Raw genomic sequence first — 26,702 nt, forward strand, 5'->3', positions numbered from 1 at the left:
TCTGCACTAGTGCATTCCTTGGTCGCGAATCTCTCCCGTACTCTATCCAATTCAGTGTCGCTATCCCGGCCAAAACGCCAAAACCTCTATTCAATTCGATTCGAAGCAATTTTCTGCTTCTTGCTCTCTCTCGCCGCTTAGTCTAACCGAGGCTCTTTTCAAGATTTGTACATGCGTACATACAAAAGGAAAGGAAGAAACCAATGAATGGGAGGCAGGACTGCGCTCATGCATCCAGGTCAGAATGCCAACATCGCCATGCGAAAAGCGGAAGTACGGTCTGGCAAGACACCAACCGTGTCGGGAAAGGCTGCAACAAGCCGCTCAAACGTCGTCAGTCTGCATAATTCACCTACTTTCGCCGTCTTCCTTGCCCTCCTTCCCCTTGGACCATTTCTCGCTGAGATAGCGGTACGTCCGCACGGGCCCGGCCGTCACTAGGCCCTTTATGCTCTGCACAGTGCTGGGCCACTTGACCGTGTCTCTCACCGCTTGGCCGACCTTTTCCTTGAGGTTGTTTTCTCCCGCAATCCGACGGTCAAAGTCGCCGCCTTGGCGTTTCTTGAAGCTCTGTTCATCCTCGTCTTTGCTTTCTTCCAACATCTTTTTGTACTCTGACCCGGAGATGCCGTACTGCCGTTGGTACGAAAAGTAAATCTTTTCTCGAAACGCTTTTGGCAAGCGACGCACCATGTTGCCGCGCTTGACCGGGTCCATGTCCTGCTCCATTTTGATCTCGACGCCAGGTGGTATGTCAAGCTCCCATCCTTGCGCCTTGCACTGCGGATCCGTGTGGACAACATTGGGAAGCGTGTCCAATAGAGGATTGTAGAGTCGCCGGAAGTTGCGAAGGTTGTGAGTAACAATGTTGGCGATTTTGTGGGGGTTTTCGAAGCCACCGGTTGCTGACATGCGCGGGTCGCCCATGTAGCTTAGACCGGCAATGGCGTGGAAAAGATCTCGCTCGGTGAATTTGGCAGGGAGCATTAAAAGCGCTGTCCGCACGGCAGAAATGAGGTTTACTTGATTCGCCAGCCTGATGCGGGCGTCGTCGCGCAGGATTTTGACCGGCTTCTGCAGACGCCCAGCAAGATAGAGGGTATCCCATGTGGAGAGGTCGCGGTTGAGCGTGTTTAGGTTGACGACGCCATACTTGATCATTGTGCCGTTTACTGTAATGTACGGATTGAAGTAGACGCCTGCGCCGAATTGGTCTTGGACTTGCGAAACAGCCCAGGAGCCAGCCTTGCCAAGGAAAGAGTAATGGTCGGGATGTTGGGTCAGGTTGAGCGAATGCCAGTGCTGCGTATACGTGACGCCAAATATGAAATCAATAACCTTTTCTCCCCCCTGCTGCCACTTTTTGATGGCCTCGGGCGGATTCGGGTGCGGTGAGAGCGACGTGGAACTCGATGCGCTGGATTGCGGAAAGACGCCAGAGCCATACGCAAATGCGTACCGGATAGGCGCGCGAAATTGCCACAGGACCTGCCACAGAGCTTTTGTAAAGTCGCGGTTCATCTCCACCATGTGTTGGTTGAGTCCAAAGTCGCGACCCGAAGGCAGTTCCGAGAAGCTCTTGATGTTGAAATTCGGATCATCTTCCCAGCCTTCAGGAAATGACGAGTTTACAGTGCCGGCTGTGGTGGAAATGGATTTGGATGACGCAGACTTGAGGCTCGGCGAGATCTGCGCTTCTAGCTGCGAGACATCGGCGAATGATGCGTGAAAGGAGGAAAAGGGGCGGGTTTTGGCGGGAGCAAGGCGGACGCAGGGAGAGGAGGATCGAAGCAAAAGCTGGCGGCTTGCGATGCGCAATTGCAATCCGTTGGACTGCTCTGATCATTAACGTCGAATAACCTGGGGGAGCGAAAGGACCAGGCAGCGCGGGGCAGACGCACGCATATTTGGGCGAGGGCCATGGTTGAAAGGTGAGCCCTTGGGGTTGGGCGCAGCAAAAGGGCGAGGTGGTTATCGGCGCAGGTTAGAAGCAAAGGAGGATGCAAGACAAGGAGCCATGAGGTGTTGAAGCTGGGGAGCGCGAGAGGCGCAGAGGGGAATTATGGAGCTTGGGCGGGCCTGAGAGCTGCGAACGACTGGACTGGACGGGATGCTCAGGTCGAGCCTTAGTAAGATGACGAAACGGGCTTGGGGCCGCCTGGGTGCAGTGGGCTGGCTCTGTTTACTTCATTTACGCCCGCGCCCAGCCAGAACACAACACAACACCGCGACCGCGACCGCGACCGCGACCCGACGACATCCATTGCTACCACCAACTAGCACTTCGCGCATCCACTGCGCGTTGCCATCATGGCCTCTTCCAACAACCTCAATTGCTACACTGGCCGCCTTGCGACCTTCGAGGAGCCCAAACACCTCACCAAACGACGCGCATCCTCGACCAAAAAGAAGACTGCCACAACTGTGACATGGCCCCACACGGCCCCAGCCATTGAGGACGTACGTTCAGCGCGTAATGCTACGCTCTGAAGCGTGTTCGCTGACGTCTGCCGCAGTTGGCTCAATCAGGCTTTTACTACTCGCCCACAGCCAACCACCCTGACAATGTCACCTGTTTCATGTGCAAGCACAAATTGGACAATTGGGAACCTCACGATGATCCTGCCATTGAGCACATGGCTCTCGCGCCAAACTGCCCATGGGCACTTTCTACGAGCGTCCATCGCCGCCGCCTGGATGAGAACGAAGATCCCATGAGTGAAAAGATGGCCGACGCGCGCAAGGCGACCTTTGCTGGATGGCCACATGAAGGGAAGAGGGGATGGAAGTGCGACATCAAGAATATGGTCGAGGCTGGATGGTGTTTTGATCCAAGTCCAGAATTTGAAGATGGTGTATCGTGCTTTTACTGTCAGTTGTCTCTTGACGGATGGGAGTCGACGGATGATCCAACGTGAGTTACGCTTGCGGAATTTTTCACATTCCGCAAAATGACTAATATCATCCAGGGAGGAACATCAGAGGAGATCGGCCAGTTGTCCCTTCTTCAAGCTAATCAAGGTGTATGGAGGAGCGCGTGAAGCAGTCATGGGCAAGAAGGGCCGGGCATCGACTGCCTCCAGAGCCTCAAGCATCTCCATCCAGTCCTCCAAAGACTTTGACACTTTTTCAGAGGCTCCATCTCTCATGTCATTAGGGGACGACGCAGTCCACAACGAAGACAGTGTTTTGACAGCCACTCACGCAGGAACCATGGCCAAGGGCAAAAAGGGAACTGGCAAAGGCAAAGCGACCGCAAAGGGCGGTAAAAAAAATGCACGGGGCAAAAAGGCCGTCGATGAGCCAAGCGCAGTGGCTGAACTGGATACAGCACTCGAAGAGACCGAGGAACCTCTGGATTTGGGGGATCTTGAAGCCAAGGATGAGGACAGCGTCATGACGGCTGCAGCCAATGCTTCGACCGCTTCAAGAACGACAAGAAGCCGCAAAGCCTCGGGCAAGGCAAAGGCGCCAGCCAAGGCAACGAGAAAGACTTCCAGAACGACCAAAAAGGCTGCAGCGCCAGAACCGTCTGCCTTGGAGGACTCAGTACAGGAACCCTTGAGGGACGAAGAATACATGTCTCCTCAACCTCCAAGCACGCGGACGACTCGCAAAAACTCAAGACTAGAGACTTCGTACATGTCCCCCGCCATCCCAAGCGCGCAGACAACGCGGAACACATCGAGGCTCGAGGCTTCGTCCTTGGGACAGGATACCACCCAAGTGGAAGAGTCGGAATTGAAACTTCCCAAGCAAAGGGCAACTCGAGGCAGAAAGAAGATGATTGTGGATGATTCAACTTTGATGAGTAATGACGCTTCCCAGCTGCACTCAAAGATGCAAGATAAGGCGAACAAGGCCGCCGAGTTGGCCGCAGACCAAGCAGAGCAAGAGCTTGTCAAGCCGAAGCGTGGCAGGAAACGGACGAGCGACGGTGTTCCCAAAGACGACTCGGTGTCCGTTGTAATTCCTCCTCCCAAGGAGACGAAGAAGCGAGGAAAAAAGGCAAAGCAGCCCGAAGAACCGTCTGAGCTGCCACAGGATGTCCAGGAGCCTGAGCCGGAACCGGTCTCCAAGCCTGCGTCCAAACCCAAGCGCGGAAAGAAGAAGCAAGTCGTTGAAGAGAGCGTCGTCGATGCTGCTGAGGAAGAACCGCAGGTCGCTCCCTCGCCTCAAAGAAGAGCATCAGCACCTGTTCAAGATAAAAGCGAAGCTCCGGTTGAGGCCGAATCATCTTTTGTCGCTCCAGAGCCCTCGCCTGCAAAGGAACCAACCCCTGCCCCGAGATCTCCCACACTACCGCCGCCGAAGGAGCAAACCCCTTCGCCGTCACCGCAGTCATCAGACGCTGAAAACAAACCACCCTCGACCCGTCCGTCTGCCGCTCGCCCGCCCCCGTCGGCCCGCACGCCCTTTTCCGCCCGCACCGTCCGCATCCCCCTGGCCGAAACCACACCGCGCACCTCGCCCTCCAAACGCCATAACATGGGCCCGTCTGGTCTGCGCAGCGCGCTGCCCTGGGAGCCAGTCGACCTGGAAAACATCTTCGTCCAATCCCCCACGACCAAGAGGCTCATGCGCGGCTACGGCGAGACGGATAAGGAAAACGAAAACGTCGACGCGGACGAGGACGAGGACGCTGGGCTCGATGCCGCCGTGCAGCGCGTCCGGCGCCGCCTGACGAGCCCGGAGAAGCGCATGACGGTCGAGCAGTGGGTGCAGTTTCAGGCCGAGGCCGGCGAGCGGCGTCTCCGTGGCGAGTGTGAGCGCATGGTGGGTCTTTTCGAGACGGCGTCGACGCGGGCGCTGCGCACGCTCGAGGGTGTCGAGTCGTCTTAAATTGCCCTCTTTTTTCTCTTTTGCTCCCTTCTCCGCTCTTCCTTTTCAGCTCTCTGGTCCCCCTGTTTCTTCGCTGCATGATAATTGGATTAGGTGATTTTGGTTCGTCTTCTTGGAGTCACGGCGATTGTTGATCTGATGCGGCGTCGCGTGCTGTTGGCGCGTCTTGGTGATGAAGAAGAAGGAGAAGAAAGCGTCATTATGGTTTGGTGTTTTCCTGCACCAGGTAAATGGTCTTGGGACAGCGCAGCCAGTCAGTCAGTATGTACAGTACTCTCAGCATGCGTACATACTTAGGTGCATGGCATAGACAGACAGACAGACAGACAGATAGCATTTTCATGATATCGAGACAGAGTTTATCTACCTTGCCATGCCTTGCCTTGTCTTGCCCCCTTTCTGCCCGTCACTGTGCTGTTTTTCATCTAGGTTTTTTTTTTTTTTTTTTTTTTTTTTTTGTTTTTTTCCCCATGGTGTGTGAGAAGTTAGAATGGAGTTGAAGGAGATGGGAGGAGTAAGTGAAGTCGGTGGTTGCTATGTGCTATGTGCCATGTACTCTCTGCATGATCAATTTAGCATTTTGCTTGTTCATGAATTCGTAGTCGTCACCTTCAATTGCCACGACCCAAAACACACACCTTTTGCGTCCCTCGCTCCCCTTCCGAATTCTATAAACAAAAACACATTCGCACAATTCATCTATCCTTCCTATCAGACCTCTACCTCTCCTTCCGCTCTCCCTCGCCCTTTCCTTGACTCTTTTCCATTCACACAAAAGCAAATGGCGACTAGCGAACAGACCTCGCTCGCAAACAGAAGAGCTGGAGAAGATTCTGCTTGCTGTCTTCTTTCTTCTTTCTTCTTCCTGCGTTCTTCTTTTGATGTGTCAAGTGCTCGGTCGGCAAGGTATGTATCGTGTTTGCCTCGCTCGTAATTATTGGAATTAGCAACCGACTACTCTATGTATGTATGTAACAGCCTACGAGCATCAATTGACTGCCTTAGCGTGGCGAAAAGACCAAATAGCAGCAAGAAGTAGAGAACCTGTGCCGTAGTCATTCCCCTCATCCTTTCCCTTTCATCCTCCGTCCCTCCCCACCAAAATCACCCCCCCCTCCCCATCTCCATACACACACATACCCACCCACTCATCGAAAAGATGCGCCATCCACATCCCAATCCCCATCCCCATCCGGCCCCAACGCCAAACTCCGCAGCGTATCAGCGCCCAAACTGCGTTTATTCCTCAACGCGCGCCTCTTCCACTCGTGCTCCCTCCTCTCCCTGCGCTCCCTAACAAGCGCTCGTCCGACATCAACAGCTGAAGACGCTACCGTCGTGGTGGGCGACGTGTTGTTGGTATGGCACGAGACACCACCGCCACCACCACCCAGCGGCGAGCTCGAGATATTTTCTGCGATGACGCCAGGAGACGACGACGAGGTAAGACTGGTGGTACTACGAGTGTTGGTGCCGAGATTGATGTTGATGATGCCAGCAGAAGCATCTCCACTACCACTACCACCACCACCGCGGCCGATAGCTTCGCCCGTAACCACAGTGCCTCGTCGGTACCCCGCTGGCCACGAGGGCACCGCGCCGGCCGTCGAGCGGCCGCGCGTCGACACGTTGCGCCGCATGTGCCGCCAGATAGCGCGGGCTTCATCAATGGGCGACGACGACGATGTCGTGTTGTTCGGCGACGAGACCGACGCTGCTGCTGCTGCTTGTTGGGACCGCGACTGTGGTGAGTCGAGCATCATGATGCCACCGCCGCCGCCGCCGCCGTTGTTGTTTTTGGGCTTGTTGAGGTTGGGTTTGAGGCCCGGCGAGCCAGACGCCACGAAAGCACCGCTGCGCACCACGGCGGAGCTGGGAAGCGGCGTGTCGACGAAGGCGGTGATTGTGGGTGAGAAAGGCAGCTGCGCGCGTTGGTTGAATTTGGAGCGCAAGACAGGTGAGGCGGAGGAGGCGCGTTGAACAGTCTGCGGGGCTGTCGGCGAGGGAGGCGGCTTGCGTGTTGTGAAGCGCAGACTGTCGTGAGGAGAGAATGAAAAGTGAGGATGCGAGGGGTAGTGTTGAGGCTGGTGGGTATCGACGTGCCGGGGCGTTGCGAGTCCATCAGGGGTTAAAGAGTGTTGAGATTGTGTTGGAGTGGATGGGCCGGTCCTGCTCATGACGGATGGGACGGGCGTTTGTGCTTCTAGTTGGTGGAGCAGCTCTGTTCGTACGCGCTCAATGTAGCCAGAGCATGGCAGTGAGCAGCGCTTGTTTTCGTAAAATGTTGCTAGAGTCTCCAGCGCGACTACCGGTGGGTCCTGCGTTGCCACGAGGAAGACGAAGCGCTTGTAAAGTTCGGCCTCAGCTCTCAACGCACGAAACATGTCTGTTGGCAGCGAAATGCTCCACGGTGAGAGTGGATTTCGCCTCTTGATCTGGCAGCTGCTCTCTACCGTTACAAAGTTGTTTTCTGGAAAGAGTGACTGTCTGTAGTAAGCTTTCACAGTGAATAGTTTCGTCACGGTTTCGCCCAGGAGCATCTCCAGATCGGCCAAGGCACCGTCAACATTGCGAACCAGACTTGTCGGCGTCTTGGGCGAAGGGGGCACGATGGCTGGAACTTTGACTCTCACCAGAGTAGACATGGTCTTCCCAGGATTGAGAATTTCACAGGAGAGCGTTCCGAGCATGCTCTCTACAGCACAACCAGTAGAGGATCTGATATGAAGCTGGAGGTCAGTGATGTGGCCAGGAGAATTTCCCATTCTCGCATAGGCGAGCACATCAGCAACCTGTGTCGAGAGGTGGTCGCAGTCTGTTTTTGCAACTCCAGTCTGATCGAAATTGAGACGGAGAGCCAAGGGCAGTATCCATTCATTGGAGGCAGGACACGTGGTCTGGTGGTATGGAATGGCCGCGGTACAGACGCAATGGAGTTTGAGTACATCGAGACCCTCATTGGCCAGGTTTTGCCCAATCATGCGTGGAGACAAGACAAAGACGTGGCTCCGCTCCCGTCGCAGAGGCTCAACGGACCTATCACTCGGCTCATTTAAAACTTTGATGGCCTCGAGCAAAGTTTCGCGCAGATCCGAAGAGGCCGGCGGAGGCTGTTCGGCCAAACTCTTGATGCTCGCAATTTCGTTCCTGATGGAGGCAAGGTTTGCTGGTCCAAGAGGATGAAGAAGGCACCCTGAAGATTTCGCGACGTTCGGGAAATGGCGACAGCTCGTGCAAAAGACGGCAATCCGATCATCAGTTTCAGTGCTCGACTCGGCAATGTGGAGAGCCACGTCGCAGGCAATCTCGAGACATTCTGGAGAAGCGAATCGGCTGGACGCAAAGTAAGCCAAGGGCGAGTGGGGGTCATGATGTCAACATGGGGTTTCGACATACGAGTTGTCAAGAACAACGACAACATCCAAGCCGACTTCTGGCGCCCTATTGGGCTCATCCCTCGTCCTTACAGCACCGCTTGCTTCGACCGCAACCCACATGACCCGCTCTTCATACAGACTCAAGGTTTCCAGTTCCGACATCACATTGAGATCAACGGTGAGGATCGGCGGTGGTTTGTTTGTGAAGTTTGTCCGTGGTGGAGTACGGGAGCCAGCGGTCAAGGGTGAGGAAAACTGAGGCGCGCCGTCCGGAAAGACGTTGAGGCTTGGGCGCGCCTTGGGAGTGGAATGACTATTCGTCGTGTTCAGGGCACTCGGCTGCGTTAGCGTCGTCAAAGCAAGGTAGACGATGAGTCGGGGAGAAGCATCGCAAGTGCACGCCAAGAGCTCCAAACTCACGGTGACACTGTAAGCGAGACTTCTGAGCTTCTTGAACGAGGCTGAAGGGTAGATTTGCTCTTCATGGACAGCTTCCGAAAGAGGCTGCCGTCGGATTGGCCATTCCGCACCGGAGTCTGCAGGGAGGGTGCCTTGTTGTTTTGGATGGTCCCCAAGACCTTTGCAAGTACCTTTTTGGATGACCTGCGTTTTGGAACGCTTGGAGGACCCGAATTGAGAGACGAGCTAGCAGCAGACAAAGGTTCCTGGGCGTCATCTGACCGCAGGCTGTGAGAGGACGGAATCTTGATCGAACGCTCTTCAGCTTCGTCGAGTGCTTGGTTGGCGCTGTAGCTCGAGGCAGACGACCTGTCTTCTCTTCTCTTCCGGACCTTGATCTCGCTGGTCGACCGAGTGTTTGCCGGAAGCGGCATCGCAGACTTGGCGTGGGGCACCATTTTTGGGCGTGTTTACAAGCAGAAGTTGACCTGCATCATCTTTTTCAACAGTGATGGAGATGACGAAACGGTGACTTGATCAGCAGCGGGGGTGGAAGGTGTGATGTGATCGAAGTACCGGATGGAGTACTGGCAAATGGTGGGGCCTTCTCAGGTCGGAATCCTATCAGACCCCGCAAAACGGTTCTTGCTCCGTCGACTGGCATCAGGCGGACGAAGAGTGACGCATCTTTTGGCTGAGGGCGAAGAGACTCAACTGCGCGCGCAAATACTCAATCCAACTACCAACAATGACAAGTTCTGTTGCAACTGCGCCTGTATTCTCCTTTCTATCCAAGCTGTGATCAAGTCGTTTTTAATAAACGTGCTTTTGCTTTTTCGAACGTCTCCTTGTCGATCTGGGCAAATCGCACCTGCCGAGGTGAGCTTTTGCGCGTCGAGCTTTTGCTTTGGAGCAAACTCACCACATCGTCGCCCTCTGCCCCCGTGCCGTACAGGACCGAGTCTGAAATGCTGGTTTGAATGCCCTTTTTGACTCTTTCCTCCCAGACGCCTTCCCAGTTCCATTCGCCAGGGCGGCGAGACCTGTCGGTCGGCGCAGAGTTGGGCTTGGTCATGGGCTGTAGCTCTCCTGCCAACTGAGTTTCTCTGTATGATCGCCAAGCATGGTAAGCGCCGGGGTTAGCGGCAGACTCGGCCGTGACCGAATCCAGGATAGACTCGTCGGTAAACGAAGCTTGAATATACTTGAGCAACTTTGCTGTGGGCGGAGGCTGGAAGTTTGCTGCCGCGTTGGGCTCACCGCCGTTACTGCCTGGAACTTGGAGCGTCGTGGTCCGAGTCGCACTGCGGTGGCTGCGCTCAAACCATTGGGGAAACCCGTGTCTTAAACTGAATCCTCCTGGCGGCAGTCGGTCTTCGTCCGTGGCACTGACAGTCTCGCCACTGGCCGAGCCCGTCGTATAAGTATACGTGGTGAGAGGCGTGACCAACGGATGAAAGACATCGGTGGAGAAGGTTACGAGCGGAGGCATAGCGGGATAGGCAGATGGAAAAGAAATCTGAAGTCGAAGGATCGCGGGTGCATACGGGCCTTGAAACGGCGGCCCAACGTCAGCTGATTGCAGAGAAGGTCCAAAGTCAAAAGGGCTCCCATTGATGACGTTTCAAAGCGTGGAGAAAAGTCAGTCTTTGAACAGCGCACCTTTTCGGACAAACAAGACTCCAGTCCACAGCGAGGCATCTCCAGGGGTTATGCTCACGTAGACGCCGTCAGGGCAGCCGTGGCGCAAGCTTGCGCTGTTTCAACAATGTTAGGAGGAAGAGGAGGAACAGCAGCAGCAGCAGCAGCAGCAGCAGCAACAGCAGCAGCAACAGCAGCAGCGGCGGCGGTGGCGGCCTGACGGTAGACGTACAATTCTACGAGCAGGCTCTGTTTCTGGAGAGCGGGCAAGTCCAAGAACGGCATGGCGACCAGGAAGCGGAGAAGCTTGTTGATGTGCCGGAAGCGGTGGAGACAGCAACGACGGTGGAAGCGTGGCCTGCCTGGGACGGGATCGATCGCTGCATCACGTGGCAATGACTAAGCGGAAGACGGCGACGGTGAAGCGAATGGATCTCACGAGACAGCGACCAGGGACCAGGGCAGGGGGGTTTTAGAGTAGTTGGATGGGCGACATGCCTTGGGCGCTGGCGGCCGCATCCCGCTCCCCCGTTCGTACCAGAGGAAAACCTGGGCTTGTTGCGATGTGGGCTGGGGTTTGGGCAAGGATGGTCGATGTGGTGGTGGAGGTGGAGGGAGCGGAATGCCGCATCTCAGCTAGCAAGCGATCGGCCCGGACGCCAAGCCCAAGATGCTCCCATGTCCGATGACCCCGGGCACATTGAATCCATTGTACAAGGCAAAAACAAAAGATCAATTCGAAAATTCGCAAATGAAGAAAAGAAAAACAAAAAGAAACACTGCCGGCTGCCCGTTGAAATGGCACAGAACAAGCAATTTTTCCAACGCTGACTCCAATCTTCACCCACTCTCCTGAGCGGAACGGTCGGCATCATGACATTTGGCTGGCGCCTGGTGTGGCCTGGTTGATCGAGGGCCAAGCAAAGAAGTAACCAAACCTCAGGGACTCGACATCCCTGCTGAACGGTTCGTCCAAGTCACGCCAGACAGCTCGCCACTCATGCTTTTTTGTTTGTTCCTTTTTTTTTCTTTTTCTTTTTTTTTTTTTTTAGGAGAGAGGCGGGGGGGGGGGGGGAAGGGGCATGTATGTTTTTTTTGTTCTAGCGGATTCATTATTTTTTTTTCTTTCGGTCACCCGCGCGGCGAGCAGCAGCAGCAGCATCAATAAGCACAGCGCACATGCGCGTCCGTTGGGCAGGGCAGGCGGGAATTGGGTTGTACGGTGCGTCTGGCGCCAGTCAAAGGGCGCCACACCAGCAGCGTCGGCAGAGAGTCATGAGTGTCAAGCGGTGAGTATGCTGTGAGCGGTGGCAACTAAAATTATATGGGCGATCCACGGGAGCGGGCTGCTGTGGTTGAGGACCAAGAACCGGGAACGGCAATGAGATGACTGCTCCCCGTGGACCGGGGTATATGCAGCGGCAAACGGTGGTACAGGAAGCGCTGGCACCACACGAGCCGTCGTTTTCGGCTCACAGAGCACTGTGGCGTCGCACATTGAGAGGACGTGTGATGGGATTCGCGTCGAGAGGGGCCGGTGTTCGCTTATCGTTTCATGACGTCGCCGTCGCTGGGCTGGGCTGGCGGTTACCCCAGACCGACCATGGACGAATTTTTCCCACAGTGACACCAATACTAAAAGGAAAAAAAGTGGTCGATTCGATGCGATGCGATGCGGCCATGCCATGCCATGCCACGCTATGCGTGACCGGGGGCTTGGACGGGTTCCTTGCCTCCCGTACCGGTGCAATCCACGTCGTTCACTTTGGCGGAATCTTCGGCTGGCTGGCCCAACTGTCGTTCCCCGCGCCAATCACAGCGTTTGGCCAATGGGATGTCGCCCCTCGTCACCGCTCGCCAGCTTCGTGCCGTCGGAGCTTCGGCCACTCGGGCCCCAACTCCAGACACCCCGACGACTTTCCATCGTCAGAAGCCTCAGTCCCCGTTTCATCATCTGACGCGTACCACGATTTGATGATGCTGCTGCTGCTGTTGCTGCGTTGCTGACCCGGGCGCTTCTCCGGCGTACATTACACTGAAAATGTCTGTCTGTCGTCGCACCGGCCGGAGAAACAATGCTCCCTCTCGACACAGAAAGGAAAAACCAAAAAAGCAAAGAAACATGTAATTGACCGCCTCTCCTGCAATCTTGAAACACTGCCTCTACACGTCTAAGAATGGGATTGTCGCTAGCGCCATGCTTCTGCTGCTCCACTTACCGCCGCCGCCCGACTGTGCTTGACTCGTCCACGGGCTTCGATGGCTGCTGGGAGAGAGAGGTGCACGAGACGGCCACGCACGCAAAAGCAAACACGAGACGATGTCTTGGTTGGCGAGTAGAGGGGAGGGGAAGGGCGGAGCGGAGCCAACGGGCGAAGCGACCGGCCAAAACAAAGCGGCGGCCCCCCCCCCCCCCCCCCCCAGCAAAAGCAAAAGCAAATCAAATGGCCGGCCGTGAACGCAAAGCAGGCAAGCAGGAAAGCAAGCAGGCAAGCAGGCAAGCAAGCAGCATCGAGCAACCTGAGCACAGCGCCAACCAGCCTGCGACACAGCATAATCGAAAGGGCCGGGTCCCGAGTTTATACCTACTGTCCAGGCAAGGTACGAGACGGCCGTTCCGCGAGCCGCAAACCCGTGCGGTCGCTAATGTACCAGCCCTGACCCCTGCCCGACACTTGGGCCCGCGAAAGGGGGCAACAACGGCGCGTCTGCCATCACGGCACACCTGCAACCAATGGACCCCAGCACCACGACCCGATAGCTCGGCCATGCTTTCACAGGCGCTGATCTCGGTCAATATGTCATTGTTGTGTACCTGTCTGCCATTTGGGCTTGCGTTGCGTTGCGCCTGCACCTGCACGCCCTCGCTTGCCGCTGCTCTCTTTCTCTCTCTCCCTCTCTCCTCTTCCCCCTCTCTCGCAGCCCTCAGGGGTGCCCATGGCCAAGGCCGCAAATGCTCTTCTTGTTTTTTTTTTTTTTTTTTTTTTTTAATAATGCCTGTGCGTCTGTTTGGGCAGCATAACACCGGATCTGACATTCCACCATTCCACCACCTCACGACCGTGGAGCCATTCGTCGACATGGGTGGGGAGAGAGGGGGGGGGGGTTGGCCCTGCCAGCGAAGCTTGCGCCTACCATCACCGCCTCTTTTTCTTTGCCATGCCCGCTCTCAGGCCTATATCAGACCTGCCCCTTCCGCTGCTTGCCTTTCCTGTGGCATCTACCAACACACGGGGCAGCAACCACACTTCCCCGGCCGCAAGTCGCAGCCACATCCTTGTCTAGAATATCCCTGGTGCTCTCTGCCCTACAGTACCTAGCAAATCTAATCGCGTCTGGATGCCACAACTTGACGCGCACATATAACCATCCTCCCTCCTGCGTTCCCTAAGACTCCTCACGTTTGATCTTTTATCCTCATCACTTGGCCTTATTTCCCTATCCGCCAAACACTCATCTCGCCTTGCTGGACCCTATATCTCTTCTTTCTCACCACCCACCACCTTCTTCCTCCCTCTCTCTCCTCCCTCCCCACCAATCCTCCAAATCATGTTGAGCTTTCAAGCTCTCCGCCGGCGGGCTTCCCACACGCCCGAGAAGACGCCCTTCCCGACGCGCCAACTCTTTGTCTTGGGTAAGCTTCTTCCGTCGCGCGCGCGCGCGCTCTGCGCTGCGAAGAGGTGGGAAAAATTCGGTTAACCATATTCCCTGTTAGCATGTTGCCGAATTGCGGAACCTATCGCTTTCATGTCCATCTTCCCCTACATTTACTACATGATCATCTCCTTTGGCATCACCACGGATGAGAAGCAAATCGCCATGTACGCGGGCATGGTCACGTCGGCCTTCGCCTTTGCCGAATTCCTGACGGGCATCATGTGGGGACACATCAGCGACAGGGTTGGAAGAAAGCCAATCCTCCTGCTTGGCCTGGCAGGCACGGGACTGAGCATGCTCATGTTCGGCTTCGCGAAAAACTTGCCCATGGCGATGCTGGCACGGGCCCTGGGCGGTCTGCTTAACGGGTAAGTGGTGATTTCGGCGGCGGCGGCAAAGGGGCAACGGGTGACGGACTGCTAACGCGCGGCTCTCTTAGCAACATGGGCGTTCTCCAGACGACAGTCGCCGAGGTGGTGACGGTCGAGTCTCACCAACGTGAGTGCAATCCGCGTCATCGGGCGTGTTGACCTCGGGGCGGTACCTTACTGATGTTGAAACGCAGATCACGCATATGCTATCATGCCGTTCGTTTGGTGTCTAGGGTGAGTCCGATGAGGCGCCGAGGCGGCAAGTCATTATTGAGCTCAGCTAACGATATACCTGTAGCTCCATCATTGGCTCCGGTCTTGGCGGCACTCTTGCCGAACCCGTCAAGGGGTACCCTTCAGTCTTCAGCCCCGGATCCCTGTTCGACAAGTTCCCGTACCTGCTCCCAAACCTCTTTTGCACCGCCATCGTGTGCTTCAGCTTGATCATCGGCATCCTGTTCCTCGAGGAGACGCACGAGGACAAGAAGGACCGCAACGACTATGGCGCTGCCTGCGGCCGCTGGATCCTGCGCAAGCTGCGTGGTCACGACGACGACGACGACGACGACGATGTGGTCCTGGCCGCCAAGGCTGGCTACATTGAGCAGACCTGCTACTTGTTGGCCGACGAGTCCGACGATGACCAGCCGCCCGGCTACCAATCTACAGAGGGATCGCCCCGTCTGAACGCAGAGGCTATCCGCACACCGCCACGCGGCGTCACCGTCAAGACCTCCCGCTTTGGCGTGGACCCCCAGATCGTCCTCAACATTGTTGGTCTCGGTGTCCTTGCATTGTACGCTCCCATCCCCTTTGAAGTCCTGCCATGCGCAAGCTGACCGGTTGACAGCCACACCATTTCGTTTGAACAGCTTCTCCCCGTCCTCATGAGCTTGCCCGAGTCGACCCAACCGGCCCGGCTCCCGTTTAAGTTCATGGGTGGATTCGGACTTCCGGCCAAGACGATCGGCTTCATTCTCTCGGCCCAAGGCTTCCTCCAAATGATTGCCCAAATCTTTGTCTTCCCCAATGTCTGCGCAAAGTTGGGACCTCTCAGGACGTTTCGCCTCACCATCATGACGTACCCGCTGCTCTACACGCTCACGCCCTATCTCACACTCATGCCCGAGTCGATGCGCATGAGCGGTGTCCTTCTCGTTCTCGTATGGAAGGTGGCTGCGCAAGCCATGACCTACCCGGCGCTCTCCATCATGCTGGCCAACATTGCACCGTCGAGAAAGGTGCTCGGCAAGCTGAACGGCACGGCGGCATCTTCCGCCAGCCTGTGCCGTGGACTCGGCCCAACGGTCATGGGCAGCATCCAGTCGGCCGGCCTCAGCCGCGGGTGCTCGGGACTGGCGTGGTGGGCGTGCGCGCTGGTGGCCATTGTTGGCGCGGTGGAGAGCTCGTGGATGCGCCAGCCCAGGCCTCGCTTCTCTGAAAAGAGTGCGGCCGAGGAAGTGGGCGAATACGAGCACGACGAGGAGAATGCTCTGGGCGAGCCCCTGCTCAACACGGTGTCGTACTCTAGCAAGAAGGCCGACGACGACGACGACGACGATGTGTCGGGTGCTTGCAAAGAGCGATACTAACTTGCGACAAGAGTCTACCGGCAGACACACATTCATTCATTCACCGGCTAGCGTCTTTCTAACTGGGACAGGAGGGGGAACATTGCACAGGTGCTCGCGTCCAACCCGAGGGGAAAAAAAAAAAAAAGGTTTGTTCGTTTGGAGTTCTGGGACAAGAGAAACATGATACCAAGCGGTCGGGCACGGCTGCTACGAAAACTTGCTTTTTAATTTTTTAACCCAGGCTGGATTTGAGGACGAGGAAGAGAAGGGAGTTGCATTATTTCCTGGTGTCTTTTTCCTTTTCTTCCCCTTTTTGGTTCAGAGCTTGTTTTTCTTGACATTTTTCTCCTTGATCACAGCAAACTAGCATCATTGGGCGGCGTTTTGGGCGACTTTTGACTTTTAGATAGAGAGATGGGGGACTTGGGAAAGTTGTGAGCAGCAACTGCTCTCTCTTTGTCTTGCAGGCTGGCACCTTGGAAGGACAGGAAGGGAATGGACGGGACAGGACCGGATAGGATGGGACAGATCAGGACAGGCGTCGAGTGGGCATTGTCGTTTTTCCCTTACCTTAAGTGCCGTACCTTAGCTACCTTAGCTAGGCCATGGATTTTACCTTTAAGGTTTCGATCTCAAACGCAAACGACTCGTGGCATGTTGTTGTTCACTTGGAGCAGGCCAGGACGGCAGGCGGCAGGCGGTGTGTCGCATGTTTCGTTCTTCTTTCTGGAACGAAGCGAAGCAAAGCAAAGCAAAGCAAAGCAAAGCAAAGCAAAGCACAGCAAAGCAATTGAAATTGCATGGCGGGCGGTTACGCAATGGTGCATGGGAGCGAGGGCAGCGAAGTCGTGATCGGCCAGGAGAAGGTGGAAGGTCGGGCCGATGGAAAACTTCTGACGCGCTTCGAGAAGGCCCACTGATCCCCAAGCTTTCTCCGACTCAGCCTAACAATTACAACAACACGACCCGCGACCGACACCGACAACACCTCGACCCCGACGTGCTTTCCCGGGTCCATCAGGTGCCCACCCGACACAGGCGCACTGAGCCGAGACATGCCCCATGACGCCAAAGGCACCATCATCCTCGACGACTGACGACAAGCCCCAAACGCCTCCAGCACCACCATTGTCTCCTCCCGTCGCCCCGCCACATGTAGCGTCCAAGCTAGAGCCCGCAAGCGCCCAGCATGCGCCTGCTACGCTTACCGGTACCCATGCTCAACAACACGCTGCGACGACTGCCGCCGACGTCGCCTCCGCGCCTAGCCCAATGCCGCCGCCGCCGCCGCCGCCGACCACCACCACCACCACCACCACCTCTTCCTCCTCCTCCTCCTCCTCCTCGTCGTCCGTCTCGTCCTTTCGCAACGTCAGCGCCTGCAACCGCTGCCGTCTGCGCAAGAACCGCTGTGACCAGCGTCTGCCCGCCTGCGCCAGCTGCGAAAAGGCCCATGTCAAGTGCGTCGGCTACGACCCGATAACCAAACAGGAGATACCGCGAAGGTGCGTCGAAAAATTAAATAATTACAAACCCGTGTCTCTTTAGGACGTGGGGCCGCGAGAACGGCGCATGCGACTTTTGCAACTAGACGTCTCACCAAGAGTCCTTTCCGTGCGCCTCCCGCTGCAACATGCGCGTCTGCAGGGTGCGGCCCGCTGCGTCGACGCGCCCGCCTTCGGTTCCGCTTCTCTAGATTGCTCCTTCTCTTTGCATGCTCATGTGGAAGTGCTCGCCCGGTCCCTTGCTGATGCTTTTTTTTTTTACGCTTGTCGTGCTACAGCTACGTGTATTACCTCGAGAGCAGGATCGCGTATCTCCACTCTCTCCTGCGAGACCACGACATTCCATTTGCACCCCCGGAACACTTTGCCCTCAGCTACAAGCCCCCCAACGGTCACGCCATCTTCTCCGTCGAGAAGCAGGCCCAAGCCGCCGCCGCCGCCGAGGATCAACAACACCACAGCCCTCATGTCTCCACTGCCGCTTCCCCCAATCCCGATGCCGCTGTCGGTGCGGATGCCAACAGGCGCCAGGAACAACGGTACGACGACACCATCAACAAGATGGTGTCCAACATTGGCATGGTCTCGGTCCAGGGCGCGTCCGATCCTCGCTATCTGGGCTCGACATCGGGCATATCCTTTGCGCGCGTAGTCTTCACCGCAGTCAAGAGCTCCGTGTCGGGAGGTGCGTCGTCTGAGAAGAGCAAGCCGCTTCCAGGGGCAGCGGTAGGAAATGCTGGCACCTCGATGAGGGACTCGTTTTTTGGCTTGCACACCAAGCCCACAATCAGGCAAGCCCCGTTCCCCGAGAGGGAGCTGGCGTGTAGGCTGGTAGAGCTGTACTTTGAGCATGCTAACCCGCAGGTTCCCATATTGCATCGTGGCGAGTACATGGCCATGTTTGAGCGTGGCCTGGCAACCGACCCGAAAGAGCGCACCAGTCGCGAGCTCTTCATGCTAAACATTGTATTCGCGATTGGCGCGGGAATCATCCTAGACAGCTCCGACTCGCACGACCGCAAGAGCTCCAAGGAGAACCCAGACTCCCCGCCACCTGGCAAGAGGCGACGCCTGTCGTCCATCCAGCAGCAACCCGAGGAGTACTACGCCTCTGCCATTGTGCATCTGGAGACCTTCTTGGGCTCGTCTCCCGCAGTAGATCGACCCGATGGCTTCGGCGGTGGTCTCGAGGAGCTGCAGGCCGTGCTGCTGCTCGCCGGCTTTGCGCTCCTCAGACCAATCGCACCGGGGCTGTGGTATATTGTCGGAGTTGCGGTGCGGCTAGGCGTCGACTTGGGCCTCCACTACGAGGATGGCGTAGGCATAGACGGGGCTACGGGCGAGGAGGCACGTACGCCTGACCACCCCGAAAACACGCACACTAACATGGATCGTGACGAGCAGCTCGACCCCAAGGAGCGCGGACGACGTCAGTGGGTGCGCGATCTGCGCCGCCGCCTCTGGTGGTGCGTGTATTCGCTGGACCGGCTTGTCAGCACCTGCGTAGGGCGGCCGTTTGGCATTTCGGACGAGGTGATTACGACAGAATTTCCGTCATCGCTAGACGATCGCTTCATTACCAAGGAGGGTTTCGTGACGCCGGCCGGCGGCGGCAGCAGCAGCGCAGCGGGCGGCGTCAAACCCACATACAAATGCGTCTCGTATCACTACTTTCGCTTCCGCATGATGCAGTCCGAGATACTCCAAGTGCTGCAGTCGCGGCAGGCGCAGCAGGCGCGCAATCATCGCAGCGACGGCTTCTTGCACACGGACCTCCCAAACCCGTTCCTGACGCGCTTCGGCGACTCGTTCGTGGCGTGGCGGCGCGACATTGACCGGCGGCTGTACGAGTGGAAGGAGAGCGCGCCGACGCAGCTCGACACGGGCGTGCAGTTCTCGCCCCTCTTCTTCGAGCTCAACTACTGGCAGGCCGTCATTATGCTGTACCGGCCGAGCCTGACGGTGCCGGGCCCGCTGGCCGACGAGCTCAAGAGCACGCCCGCGGCGGGTGAGGATGAGGTTGGCAACAGCCCCAGCGTGCTCACCAACAATAGCTTTGACGAGTGCGAGGACGACGACTTTGTCTTTCTCAAGGTCGCCGAGGCGGGCCAGATGACGCTCAAGTTGTACAGGCAGCTGCATCGCGTGCACTTGGTGAATTACACGTACCTGGCGACGCATCACTTGTTCATGGCCGGTGAGTCGGGTGTTGAGCATTATAATCGCTCTCCAGACGATTCGACAAGTCCCCTGCCTCCTGACCCAGATCTAACCAGATGTCTTTTTTACGCAGGTATCTCGTTCCTCTACGCGCTATGGCACTCGCCGCTCGTGCGCAGCCACCTTTCGCTCGACGACGTGGACTTCACCGTGCTAGCCGCGACGTCGGTGCTCGGTGACCTGACGGACAAGTGTCCGCCGGCCGAGGCTTGCCGCGATGCCTTTGACCGCATGAGCAAGGCCACGATCCAGATGTGCATGTCGACGACGGGCTTTGGCCGCCAGGCGCTGCAGCACGTTGCGCGTTTTTCGAGTGCGCTGCCGCAGGGACGTAGGTCGACGACGACAGGGTATGCGAGTATGCCGGGGGAAATTCAGGGGCAGCCGCAACAACAACAACAACAACAACAACAACAACAACAACAACAACAACAACGTTTGGCGCATGAGTTTATGGGTCAGAGTCAACACCACCAGCAGCAGCAGCGTACGCCTTCAATGGAGCAACAGTACGCAGCGTATCAACAACAGCATCATCAAGGCACAGGCTACTTTGCTCCACGAGGCGCGCAGCAGCAGCAGGTCCAGCAGCACTACAACTACTCCTTTTCACCTCCTTCCGCCGCCGACAGCAACAACACCAACTCACATCCCCACACCTCAACTATTACCACACACGCCGCCTCTTCTCGTCCAACCAACAAGCGCCCTTACCCACGCTTCGACATGAACCTGCGCGACCTCTTCGACCCCGACGAGGCCGACGAGGCAGTCGGCAGCGCAGGCGCCAACGCCGTGCTCCTGCGCCGTCCCAGTCTCAGTCTCAGCCTCGACGCGCTGCCGGGCGGCGGCGTTGCGCTGTGGCAACAGCAGCAGCAGCAGCAGCAAAACGACGACGCCGTCAAGTTCGAGGGCGAAAGTGAAGGTGAGGCAGGGGACGCGCAGACAGGCGCTGAGAGGGACAGAGAGAGGTCAGCAACGGCGTCGACGCTGCAGCGGCGGCGTCGTGGTGATGGTGGTGATGGTGATGGTGGTAGCGCTGCGCCACACGGTCGCGCGCTGTCCCAAAAACACGTCTTTTCTCGCGCCGCCAATTTCGCTGCTGGTGGTAGTCCGTACACGCGATCGGCGGTGTCGACGGCAGGTGCCCAACGCCAACAGCAACAGCAACAACAACGGCAGGACGATCTGGAAGGCGACGATGACCCCGTCGTGCGATGGCAGCAACATCAACAGAACCAGCAAGGCCCTCACCATCACCACCAGCACGACAACAACAACAAAAATAACAACAATACCTTCCCCAATATCCTCGACCTCGGTTTCGGCGTGCAGCTGTCCGAGTTTCCGGAACTGCTAGATGCGTCGTCTACTCAGCAGCATGACGGAGCTGCTGATGGTGTAGGAGGTGTGGGTGAGGGCTTTGGAGTGGGTGGTGCTGATGCGGCGTTTGGTGGCGCGTTTGGAGGGCATGATTGGAGTGATGGGATTGCGTTGGATTTGTTTGATGCGTTTTTCTTTGGTGGTGGTGGTGGTGGTGGGCAATAGGCGTGTGTGGATAGACGGATGAATTGTAGGTACTGTAGGTAGGGTGTTGTGCATAGTCCTTGAATAAGGGTGCAGGGGTGCATGATACACAAGGCATCTATTACAGTGTCGTTGACAGAAATACCTGTCAATCGATCGATCAATAGGCAGATAGATGGACTGACTGAATGACGATGTATATACACACATATAACGGCCTTTAATTTTGTCATCTCAACTTCACCTCTCATCCCCATCATCCCCCTCCGCATCCCACCAAAAACTGACACTGAAGCTCGTCGCTACGCTCTCGACATAATGCCACCACCCCTTCGGCACATACAGCGCCTCGCCCGCCTCCAGTACGGCATCGAAACAGGGCGCGGCTAGGAACCCGGGGTGTCTTGCTTCGAACGCTTCTTTCTTGTCCTTCGCCTCCTCCTCCTCCTCCTCCTTATCCTCATTCCCCTCAAGCCTTTCAATCCCCAACACCTCGCCCACATCCACACAACTCGTATTCCCCAAATCCACGCCATCGGCGCCGACGCCTCGCGGTTGTATGGCGTGGTAGGCGTTGGCGCTGGGCGGGTAGAGGCGGACGAACTTGGCGCCGACGACTTGGGCGAGCATGTTGTGGTAGGGATCGGTGTGCAGGGGGGAGACGGTGCGCGAGGGGCCGAACCAGGAGTTCAGGAGGGGGAAGGGGGGATGGTTGTTCTTTTGGGGGGCGGGGGCGGGGGCGGAGGCGGGGTTGGGTTTGGAAGGGGGCACTGTGTAGACGTAGTCTGGTATGCAGATGTCGGCGCGCAGACGTGGGATTTGCGAGACGAGGTCGTGTTGGGCCAGGTAACCCCTTTTGTCGGCTGCCTCATCACCCCCGTCTTTATCTTTCTCTCCTCCTTCGTCTTGCCTAAACACAAACGTCCGCATGAACTCGCCCATCCTCATGATCCGCTGCCCCCACCCCTCGTCCGTGTAGCTGCGGCCTATCTCGACCGGGACGAGCCGCCGCCCCCCCAGCGCCCGGCGCAGCAGGTACCGCGGATCGGACCAGCGGCGCGTGGGCGAGGTGAGGGCGGGCCAGTGCGACAGCGCGTGCGTGAGGATGAGGGGCGTTGGGGTGTCGGGGATGGTGAGGGGCAGGGCGGCTGGCGCGGTGGTGTCGTTGGGGCGTTTGTCGAGGTGCGCTTGGAAGTCTTCGAAGCCGAAATGACGCGCGTCGATGTGGGGGATGGGGTTGCGGAGGCGATGAGGAGGGTGTGCGGAGGGTGGGAATGTGGATGGGCAACTCCATGTCCGTTTCGTCTTTGTTGATGTTGCAGCGGCGTCGTCGTTGCGGCGGCTGTGAGGATCCACCTTCTGCCTCTTGCGCGCTCTATCGTCTTCGTTATGATGTTGCTCTTCCTTCCCGTTTCGGTCTTCGATGACCTCGTCTTCGTCCAGACGCAGTGCGGCCGTCCCATCCAGCAAAACCTCGAGCGCCGCAAAAGCCCACTCGTACACTTTTTCGCGGCCGACGCCGCCGGCGAGGATCAAGCCCATGTCCAGCACGCGGACGACGTCATCTAGCCACTCGTCGTCTTCTTCCCCTTCTTCTTCTTCTCCTCCCCCCTTTTCTACCTCTTCCCCTCCGCTCTCTGACAGCAGCCCCACACAGGCCCACAAACAGCCCTCGCTCCACGCCCTCAGCCAACATGCGGGCACATCTTTGAACGGGAACGCGTGAATCTTGGCGTGTGCAATGCGTAGCACGGCGCGCGGCTGCCTTGGCAGGAGCGCTGTGACGCTGGCGCCGCAGGCGTGGAGGGGGTCGTCTGGAGAAAGTGGAGACGAGAGATGCGCGCGGAGGAGTGAGGACAGAGCGGGACGAGTCAGTGGGCCGGGGATGGAGGCGATGGATGGGAGAGCAACGGTTGATAAGGTTGATTGAGGTTCTGAGAATAAGGGAGCTGGTGTAGTGCCGGTGGTTTTCGTTCTTATTTTCGTGATGCGGATGACGGTCGACTTCTTTGCGCAATCGACTTCCACCAGAGAAGTTGTCGGCTTCCTTGTCGTCGTCGTCGTCCTCCTCCTCTTCGTACCGTCATGCCCATCCCTTCTCTTCTCCTCTCCATTCGTCGTCATGGTCGTCGTGTTCGCCGTCGCAGGCGGCGGCAGCACCAATGGCGTCCTCTTCATCTTGGAAATACCTGGGCTCGGGTGCCGTCCTAAGGTAGCTCTCTTCTTTCCACGTCCAGATCTCCGAGCTCTTTCCACGCAGCAACCGACAGCCCAGGCTCGTCACGTCTCGTTACGTCTCGCCGCCAGAAAACAGCTCCACCAAAAGCCGCCTCCCGTTTCGTTTCAATTCAATTCCAGCTTCAGTCGCAGGTAACAGCACGTGCGTCCGTCTCTCCTCTCCTCTCGTCTCCTTAGTTTCCCGTCAGAGCACTCTGACCGGCGTATCTCCGACCAAATTCCGCGCCGCCCCCCACCCCTGTTCACTAGGCAGGTAGGTAGGTGCAGCTCGCGACACGTCAATCAACCCTGGCGATCCAAAAGGGCAGCAAAGCTTCAATTCGTTTCAGTTCCGTTCAGTTGACGTAATGTAGTGTAGTGGCGCACGGTCATCCATCCATCGCTGGGTGTCCTCCACTGTCGCGTGGCAGCCAGCCGCCAGCCGTTGAGTCGCTCGCGTAGGCTCGCCTTGCCGACGGGCCGATCAGCCGGCCGGCTGGCTGGCTGGCTGGCTGGCTGGTTAGTCGGTGTGATGTGGCGGTGCGGCGATGCGTGCGCCACATCTCAACGGTGCAGAGCGCCACGGATGTGTCGGCGCGGGTGGGTGGGTGGGAGCTGTCGGGAATGCCACGCCACGCGAGCCAGCCCAGCCAACCGTCTCGTATCTCTACAGTACACGGGCTCGGAGCGACGGCGACGTCCGGGGCCGGCCAGCCGGCCGAGCGGGTTTGATGCCTGTGGTTTGGGCTGGGCGAACGAACAAACGAACGGGGGCCAAACGAACGGAACAAGTGCCGCGAGAGGTGAGTGAATCCGTACCTACGTTCTGGAAACGAGGCTTATATGGCTCTTGCGTTGGGTGTAGGGTAAGAGAAGGGATGGCGAGATATATTGTGGAAGGATGCTGGAAGGGGGGTGAGTGAGAGAGAGAGAGAGAGAGAGAGAGTGTGTGTGTGTGTGTGTGTGTGTGTCTGTGTGTGTGGGAAAGGCAGGGAGGGCGCGTGTCAAACGGACATGTCCGATGCAGAAGAGCAGATAGGCAGATGATCGATTCTCCGACTCTATCACTCAGATGGACGGCGTTATGTCAACTACAAATCAGAAATCGATTCCGTCGCACCAGAAGACGTTCAAGCATGACAATGACAACTGCAGCAGAGTTTCCCTCCCGTCCGTTGTTTCGTCCATAAACACATGAGCCAGCCCGCCAGCCGGGCAGCCAGTGCGCCCGCCCGTTATGAAAAAAAAAAAAAAAAAAAAAAAAACAAAAGGGGGAATCATTCGCACAAGGGATATCGAGCGCAAGGAAAAAGAGACAAAAGACCAACCATCCAACCAACCATCCAAAAGAAAGATCAGGGGAAAAAGGAACCAAATAACGCCGTTTCAACGCGCCATTTACCACCGCGGAGAGTCATCGTCAGTCTTTGACGACTTGTGATGCAACGGCGACGCATTCGACGAATCGGACGCTCGACGCCCAGCATGGAACCCATTGGCAAGGGCGCCATCTTCACTCGCGCCGTCATGGCCCTCGACGATGCTCGGCGGCGCATTGACGGCCGGCGAGACGTTTCGCGGCGTCAGTTCGAACGAGTCGCCCTCCTGCAATGAACCCTGCTGCGAGGATCGGTGTCCGAAGCCGATTTTGAAGCCGCCCAGATCGCTGAGGAGCGCTCGCGACCCACGGCGCGGCGGCGCTGCAAAGTCGTGCGTGCGGGTGATGCTGCTCGTCTGCGACGAGGGCGCTCGCATGGTGGCCGAGGTGCTGGGCGGCGTGGCCACGTCGAGCAGGCCGCCAATGTCGAAGAAGGAGACGCTTGGTTTGATGGCGGAGCCGCCTTGTTTGACGTGCATCGAGTCGACGCTGAGGTGCGGGTCGATGGCGAGGTCGTCGCTGGTTCTCTTGCTGCTCGAGGCTGCGTCCGGGAACCGCCAGTCGCCGCCAATGAATGACAGTTTGGGATCCGTGTAGCCGGCTTCTGCGGGCAGCGCCACGGGTGCTGGTCGAGGAATTCTGGTCTGAGCCTCCATGTCTGGTGCCAGACGCCACGCTGCGCCGTCCCGGATGAGGTCTTCGTCACTTCCCCACTGTACCGTAGTCAGAGTCGGGCGTCGCGACGAGGTGCGATCTGTGGTGTCGGTGCTCGAATTCCATTTGTACTTTTGCTTCTTGACGCCGCGATCTCGCAGGAAGGATCCCAGAACCATGGCGTTGGAGACGGCTGCTGCACCGAGGATCTCACCCGATGCAAATACCGTCCGGTACTGCTGGCGACCACGATGCTCAATCACTTCTGGGATGCGCGTGGCGGTAATGGCAATGAGTATCGACGACATGGAAAACACTAGCACGAGGCGAAACTTTTTCTTGATGGGCAGCGTCGATTTGACGACCATGGGAATCGGAAAGGCTATCAGCAAAATGTCGGTGATGACGTCGCACACTCCCATAGTGAGAAGGTGAGCATATCCGAGGCGGCATTTTGGCCCTGGATCTGGTGTCACCTGCCAGTAATGGCTAAAGGGGTGGCACTCGGCCAGCGCTGCAATGACGACAGCAATGAACGTCGCCAGCAGGAAGAGGCGCACAAGCTTGATGGTCAAGCCGTACTCGCGTCGCCAAAGCGACTTGACGGTGCGGGCCAGAAATTCGCACACGCCGAGCTTGGCTGTCCAGATACTGGCACGCTGTCAGTCTCGTTCAGGATTGCAGGCAATTCGCTTACAATCCAGCATAAAAGATGCGCGAGCACAGCACGAGGCGGGCTCCAATCTCGTGCTGGCGTATGCGACGCTCATCAAACAGAGCCGCCGCATCCACGTTGTTGGTGCCATAGAGCAGAATCACATGGACAAAGGCCATGCGGACAAACAATGGAATGATGCTCAACGCCATGACCTTGTCCTCGCGAAACAAGCGCTCGGTCCGCACGAAGCGGCCTGAAAGGCGGAAGAGGATGATGACCAGGGAAAAGCAAGTGCACCACCAGCTAAAGAGGAGGGTCGGATGGTTGGCCTCGCGCGAACGCGGCTCCGGGGGCGCCTCATCGTAAATGGCGCGTGCAAAGAGGTGGACCATGGCCGTCGGACAAGAGCTCACCGCCTCCGCAGAGGGGTGAGCTAAATTTTGAATTTGCAGTCAATCTCAAAAACGGTCGCTTATCGTGCGCGCGGGTAAGAGGGTCTCCGGAGGGAGAATGATGTATGAGGCCGGGATGGGCAGGCATGGACCATGTCTGCTTTGGAGGGCAGGGGTTTGGTGGTGCGGAGAGGAAGAAGAGAGAGAGAAGAGGGTCGACGAGAAGAAGCGAAAGGGAAAACAAGATGTAGATTGACAGACAGGCGGAGGTGAGGACAAGGCAGAGGCGG

The 26,702-nt window shown here is 57.3% G+C and overlaps 10 protein-coding genes across 10 annotated transcripts; 4 read left to right on the plus strand and 6 right to left on the minus strand.

The window, feature by feature from the left end:
- Positions 1-348: 348 nt before the first annotated feature.
- IWZ02DRAFT_470044 (MMP37-like protein) lies at positions 349-3,142 on the minus strand (the record flags this gene model as incomplete). The annotated part of the gene is made up of 4 exons (XM_066768769.1): positions 349-1,689; positions 1,851-2,031; positions 2,538-2,559; positions 3,118-3,142. The coding sequence occupies 4 exons, from the start codon at positions 3,140-3,142 to the stop codon at positions 349-351; spliced, it is 1,569 nt and encodes a 522-aa protein (XP_066622720.1).
- Positions 3,143-5,949: 2,807 nt separating this feature from the next.
- IWZ02DRAFT_287492 (uncharacterized protein) lies at positions 5,950-9,248 on the minus strand. The gene is made up of 3 exons (XM_066763724.1): positions 8,640-9,248; positions 8,239-8,553; positions 5,950-8,175 (listed from the first exon to the last, which is right to left on the minus strand). Exons 1-3 carry the CDS (start codon positions 9,074-9,076, stop codon positions 5,991-5,993), a joined length of 2,937 nt encoding a protein of 978 aa, XP_066622721.1. The 5' UTR covers positions 9,077-9,248; the 3' UTR covers positions 5,950-5,990.
- Positions 9,158-10,747, minus strand: IWZ02DRAFT_287480 (uncharacterized protein). The gene is made up of 5 exons (XM_066763723.1): positions 10,699-10,747; positions 10,492-10,639; positions 10,281-10,375; positions 9,541-10,169; positions 9,158-9,489 (listed from the first exon to the last, which is right to left on the minus strand). The coding sequence occupies exons 2-5, from the start codon at positions 10,542-10,544 to the stop codon at positions 9,421-9,423; spliced, it is 846 nt and encodes a 281-aa protein (XP_066622722.1). The 5' UTR covers positions 10,545-10,639; positions 10,699-10,747; the 3' UTR covers positions 9,158-9,420.
- Positions 10,748-11,336: 589 nt separating this feature from the next.
- Positions 11,337-11,731, plus strand: IWZ02DRAFT_453606 (uncharacterized protein). Its single transcript, XM_066767662.1, has one exon. The coding sequence runs from the start codon at positions 11,342-11,344 to the stop codon at positions 11,561-11,563; it is 222 nt and encodes a 73-aa protein (XP_066622723.1). The 5' UTR covers positions 11,337-11,341; the 3' UTR covers positions 11,564-11,731.
- A 926-nt stretch (positions 11,732-12,657) lies between these two features.
- Positions 12,658-13,347, minus strand: IWZ02DRAFT_453609 (uncharacterized protein). The gene has a single exon (XM_066767663.1). The coding sequence runs from the start codon at positions 13,339-13,341 to the stop codon at positions 12,700-12,702; it is 642 nt and encodes a 213-aa protein (XP_066622724.1). The 5' UTR covers positions 13,342-13,347; the 3' UTR covers positions 12,658-12,699.
- A 347-nt stretch (positions 13,348-13,694) lies between these two features.
- IWZ02DRAFT_287534 (major facilitator superfamily domain-containing protein) lies at positions 13,695-16,118 on the plus strand. Its single transcript, XM_066763725.1, has 6 exons — positions 13,695-13,893; positions 13,975-14,284; positions 14,356-14,414; positions 14,482-14,521; positions 14,586-15,083; positions 15,138-16,118. The coding sequence occupies exons 1-6, from the start codon at positions 13,809-13,811 to the stop codon at positions 15,877-15,879; spliced, it is 1,734 nt and encodes a 577-aa protein (XP_066622725.1). The 5' UTR covers positions 13,695-13,808; the 3' UTR covers positions 15,880-16,118.
- A 681-nt stretch (positions 16,119-16,799) lies between these two features.
- IWZ02DRAFT_287560 (uncharacterized protein) lies at positions 16,800-17,668 on the plus strand. The gene has a single exon (XM_066763726.1). It carries the CDS (start codon positions 16,924-16,926, stop codon positions 17,407-17,409), a length of 486 nt encoding a protein of 161 aa, XP_066622726.1. The 5' UTR covers positions 16,800-16,923; the 3' UTR covers positions 17,410-17,668.
- On the plus strand, positions 17,669-21,244 carry IWZ02DRAFT_287565 (positive regulator of purine utilization). Its single transcript, XM_066763727.1, has 3 exons — positions 17,669-18,713; positions 18,771-19,563; positions 19,660-21,244. The coding sequence occupies exons 1-3, from the start codon at positions 17,928-17,930 to the stop codon at positions 21,132-21,134; spliced, it is 3,054 nt and encodes a 1,017-aa protein (XP_066622727.1). The 5' UTR covers positions 17,669-17,927; the 3' UTR covers positions 21,135-21,244.
- A 109-nt stretch (positions 21,245-21,353) lies between these two features.
- IWZ02DRAFT_421016 (uncharacterized protein) lies at positions 21,354-23,237 on the minus strand (the record flags this gene model as incomplete). The annotated part of the gene is made up of 2 exons (XM_066765841.1): positions 21,354-22,486; positions 22,559-23,237. 2 exons carry the CDS (start codon positions 23,235-23,237, stop codon positions 21,354-21,356), a joined length of 1,812 nt encoding a protein of 603 aa, XP_066622728.1.
- A 1,197-nt stretch (positions 23,238-24,434) lies between these two features.
- IWZ02DRAFT_287594 (putative integral membrane protein) lies at positions 24,435-26,634 on the minus strand. The gene is made up of 2 exons (XM_066763728.1): positions 26,060-26,634; positions 24,435-26,013 (listed from the first exon to the last, which is right to left on the minus strand). The coding sequence occupies exons 1-2, from the start codon at positions 26,410-26,412 to the stop codon at positions 24,729-24,731; spliced, it is 1,638 nt and encodes a 545-aa protein (XP_066622729.1). The 5' UTR covers positions 26,413-26,634; the 3' UTR covers positions 24,435-24,728.
- Positions 26,635-26,702: the final 68 nt, after the last annotated feature.

This window comes from Phyllosticta citriasiana, assembly GCF_038021145.1.
Source record: "Phyllosticta citriasiana strain CBS 120426 chromosome Unknown IWZ02scaffold_7, whole genome shotgun sequence".
NCBI lineage: Eukaryota > Fungi > Ascomycota > Dothideomycetes > Botryosphaeriales > Phyllostictaceae > Phyllosticta > Phyllosticta citriasiana.

Excerpts from the sequence above, each read along its gene's own strand:
- IWZ02DRAFT_287560 (XM_066763726.1), top strand. The coding sequence starts at position 16,924 with ATGACGCCAAAGGCACCATCATCCTCGACGACTGACGACAAGCCCCAA.
- IWZ02DRAFT_287492 (XM_066763724.1), bottom strand. The coding sequence starts at position 9,076 with ATGGTGCCCCACGCCAAGTCTGCGATGCCGCTTCCGGCAAACACTCGG. Across the intron at positions 8,554-8,639 it reads GTCTCGCTTACAGTGTCACC|TGCCCTGAACACGACGAATA; the intron begins GTGAGTTTGGAG and ends AACGCAGCCGAG. Across the intron at positions 8,176-8,238 it reads GTCGTTGTTCTTGACAACTC|CCGATTCGCTTCTCCAGAAT; the intron begins GTATGTCGAAAC and ends CTTTGCGTCCAG.
- IWZ02DRAFT_287594 (XM_066763728.1), bottom strand. The coding sequence starts at position 26,412 with ATGGTCCACCTCTTTGCACGCGCCATTTACGATGAGGCGCCCCCGGAG. Across the intron at positions 26,014-26,059 it reads CGCATCTTTTATGCTGGATT|TATCTGGACAGCCAAGCTCG; the intron begins GTAAGCGAATTG and ends ACAGCGTGCCAG.
- IWZ02DRAFT_287480 (XM_066763723.1), bottom strand. The coding sequence starts at position 10,544 with ATGCCGTTCTTGGACTTGCCCGCTCTCCAGAAACAGAGCCTGCTCGTA. Across the intron at positions 10,170-10,280 it reads AGTCTTGTTTGTCCGAAAAG|GCCCGTATGCACCCGCGATC; the intron begins GTGCGCTGTTCA and ends CGCCGTTTCAAG. Across the intron at positions 9,490-9,540 it reads GGGCAGAGGGCGACGATGTG|GTGCGATTTGCCCAGATCGA; the intron begins GTGAGTTTGCTC and ends TCACCTCGGCAG.
- IWZ02DRAFT_287534 (XM_066763725.1), top strand. The coding sequence starts at position 13,809 with ATGTTGAGCTTTCAAGCTCTCCGCCGGCGGGCTTCCCACACGCCCGAG. Across the intron at positions 14,415-14,481 it reads GACGGTCGAGTCTCACCAAC|ATCACGCATATGCTATCATG; the intron begins GTGAGTGCAATC and ends GTTGAAACGCAG. Across the intron at positions 14,522-14,585 it reads CCGTTCGTTTGGTGTCTAGG|CTCCATCATTGGCTCCGGTC; the intron begins GTGAGTCCGATG and ends ATATACCTGTAG.
- IWZ02DRAFT_453609 (XM_066767663.1), bottom strand. The coding sequence starts at position 13,341 with ATGTCGACGAATGGCTCCACGGTCGTGAGGTGGTGGAATGGTGGAATG.
- IWZ02DRAFT_453606 (XM_066767662.1), top strand. The coding sequence starts at position 11,342 with ATGTATGTTTTTTTTGTTCTAGCGGATTCATTATTTTTTTTTCTTTCG.
- IWZ02DRAFT_287565 (XM_066763727.1), top strand. The coding sequence starts at position 17,928 with ATGGTGTCCAACATTGGCATGGTCTCGGTCCAGGGCGCGTCCGATCCT. Across the intron at positions 18,714-18,770 it reads ACGGGGCTACGGGCGAGGAG|CTCGACCCCAAGGAGCGCGG; the intron begins GCACGTACGCCT and ends CGTGACGAGCAG. Across the intron at positions 19,564-19,659 it reads GCATCACTTGTTCATGGCCG|GTATCTCGTTCCTCTACGCG; the intron begins GTGAGTCGGGTG and ends TTTTTTACGCAG.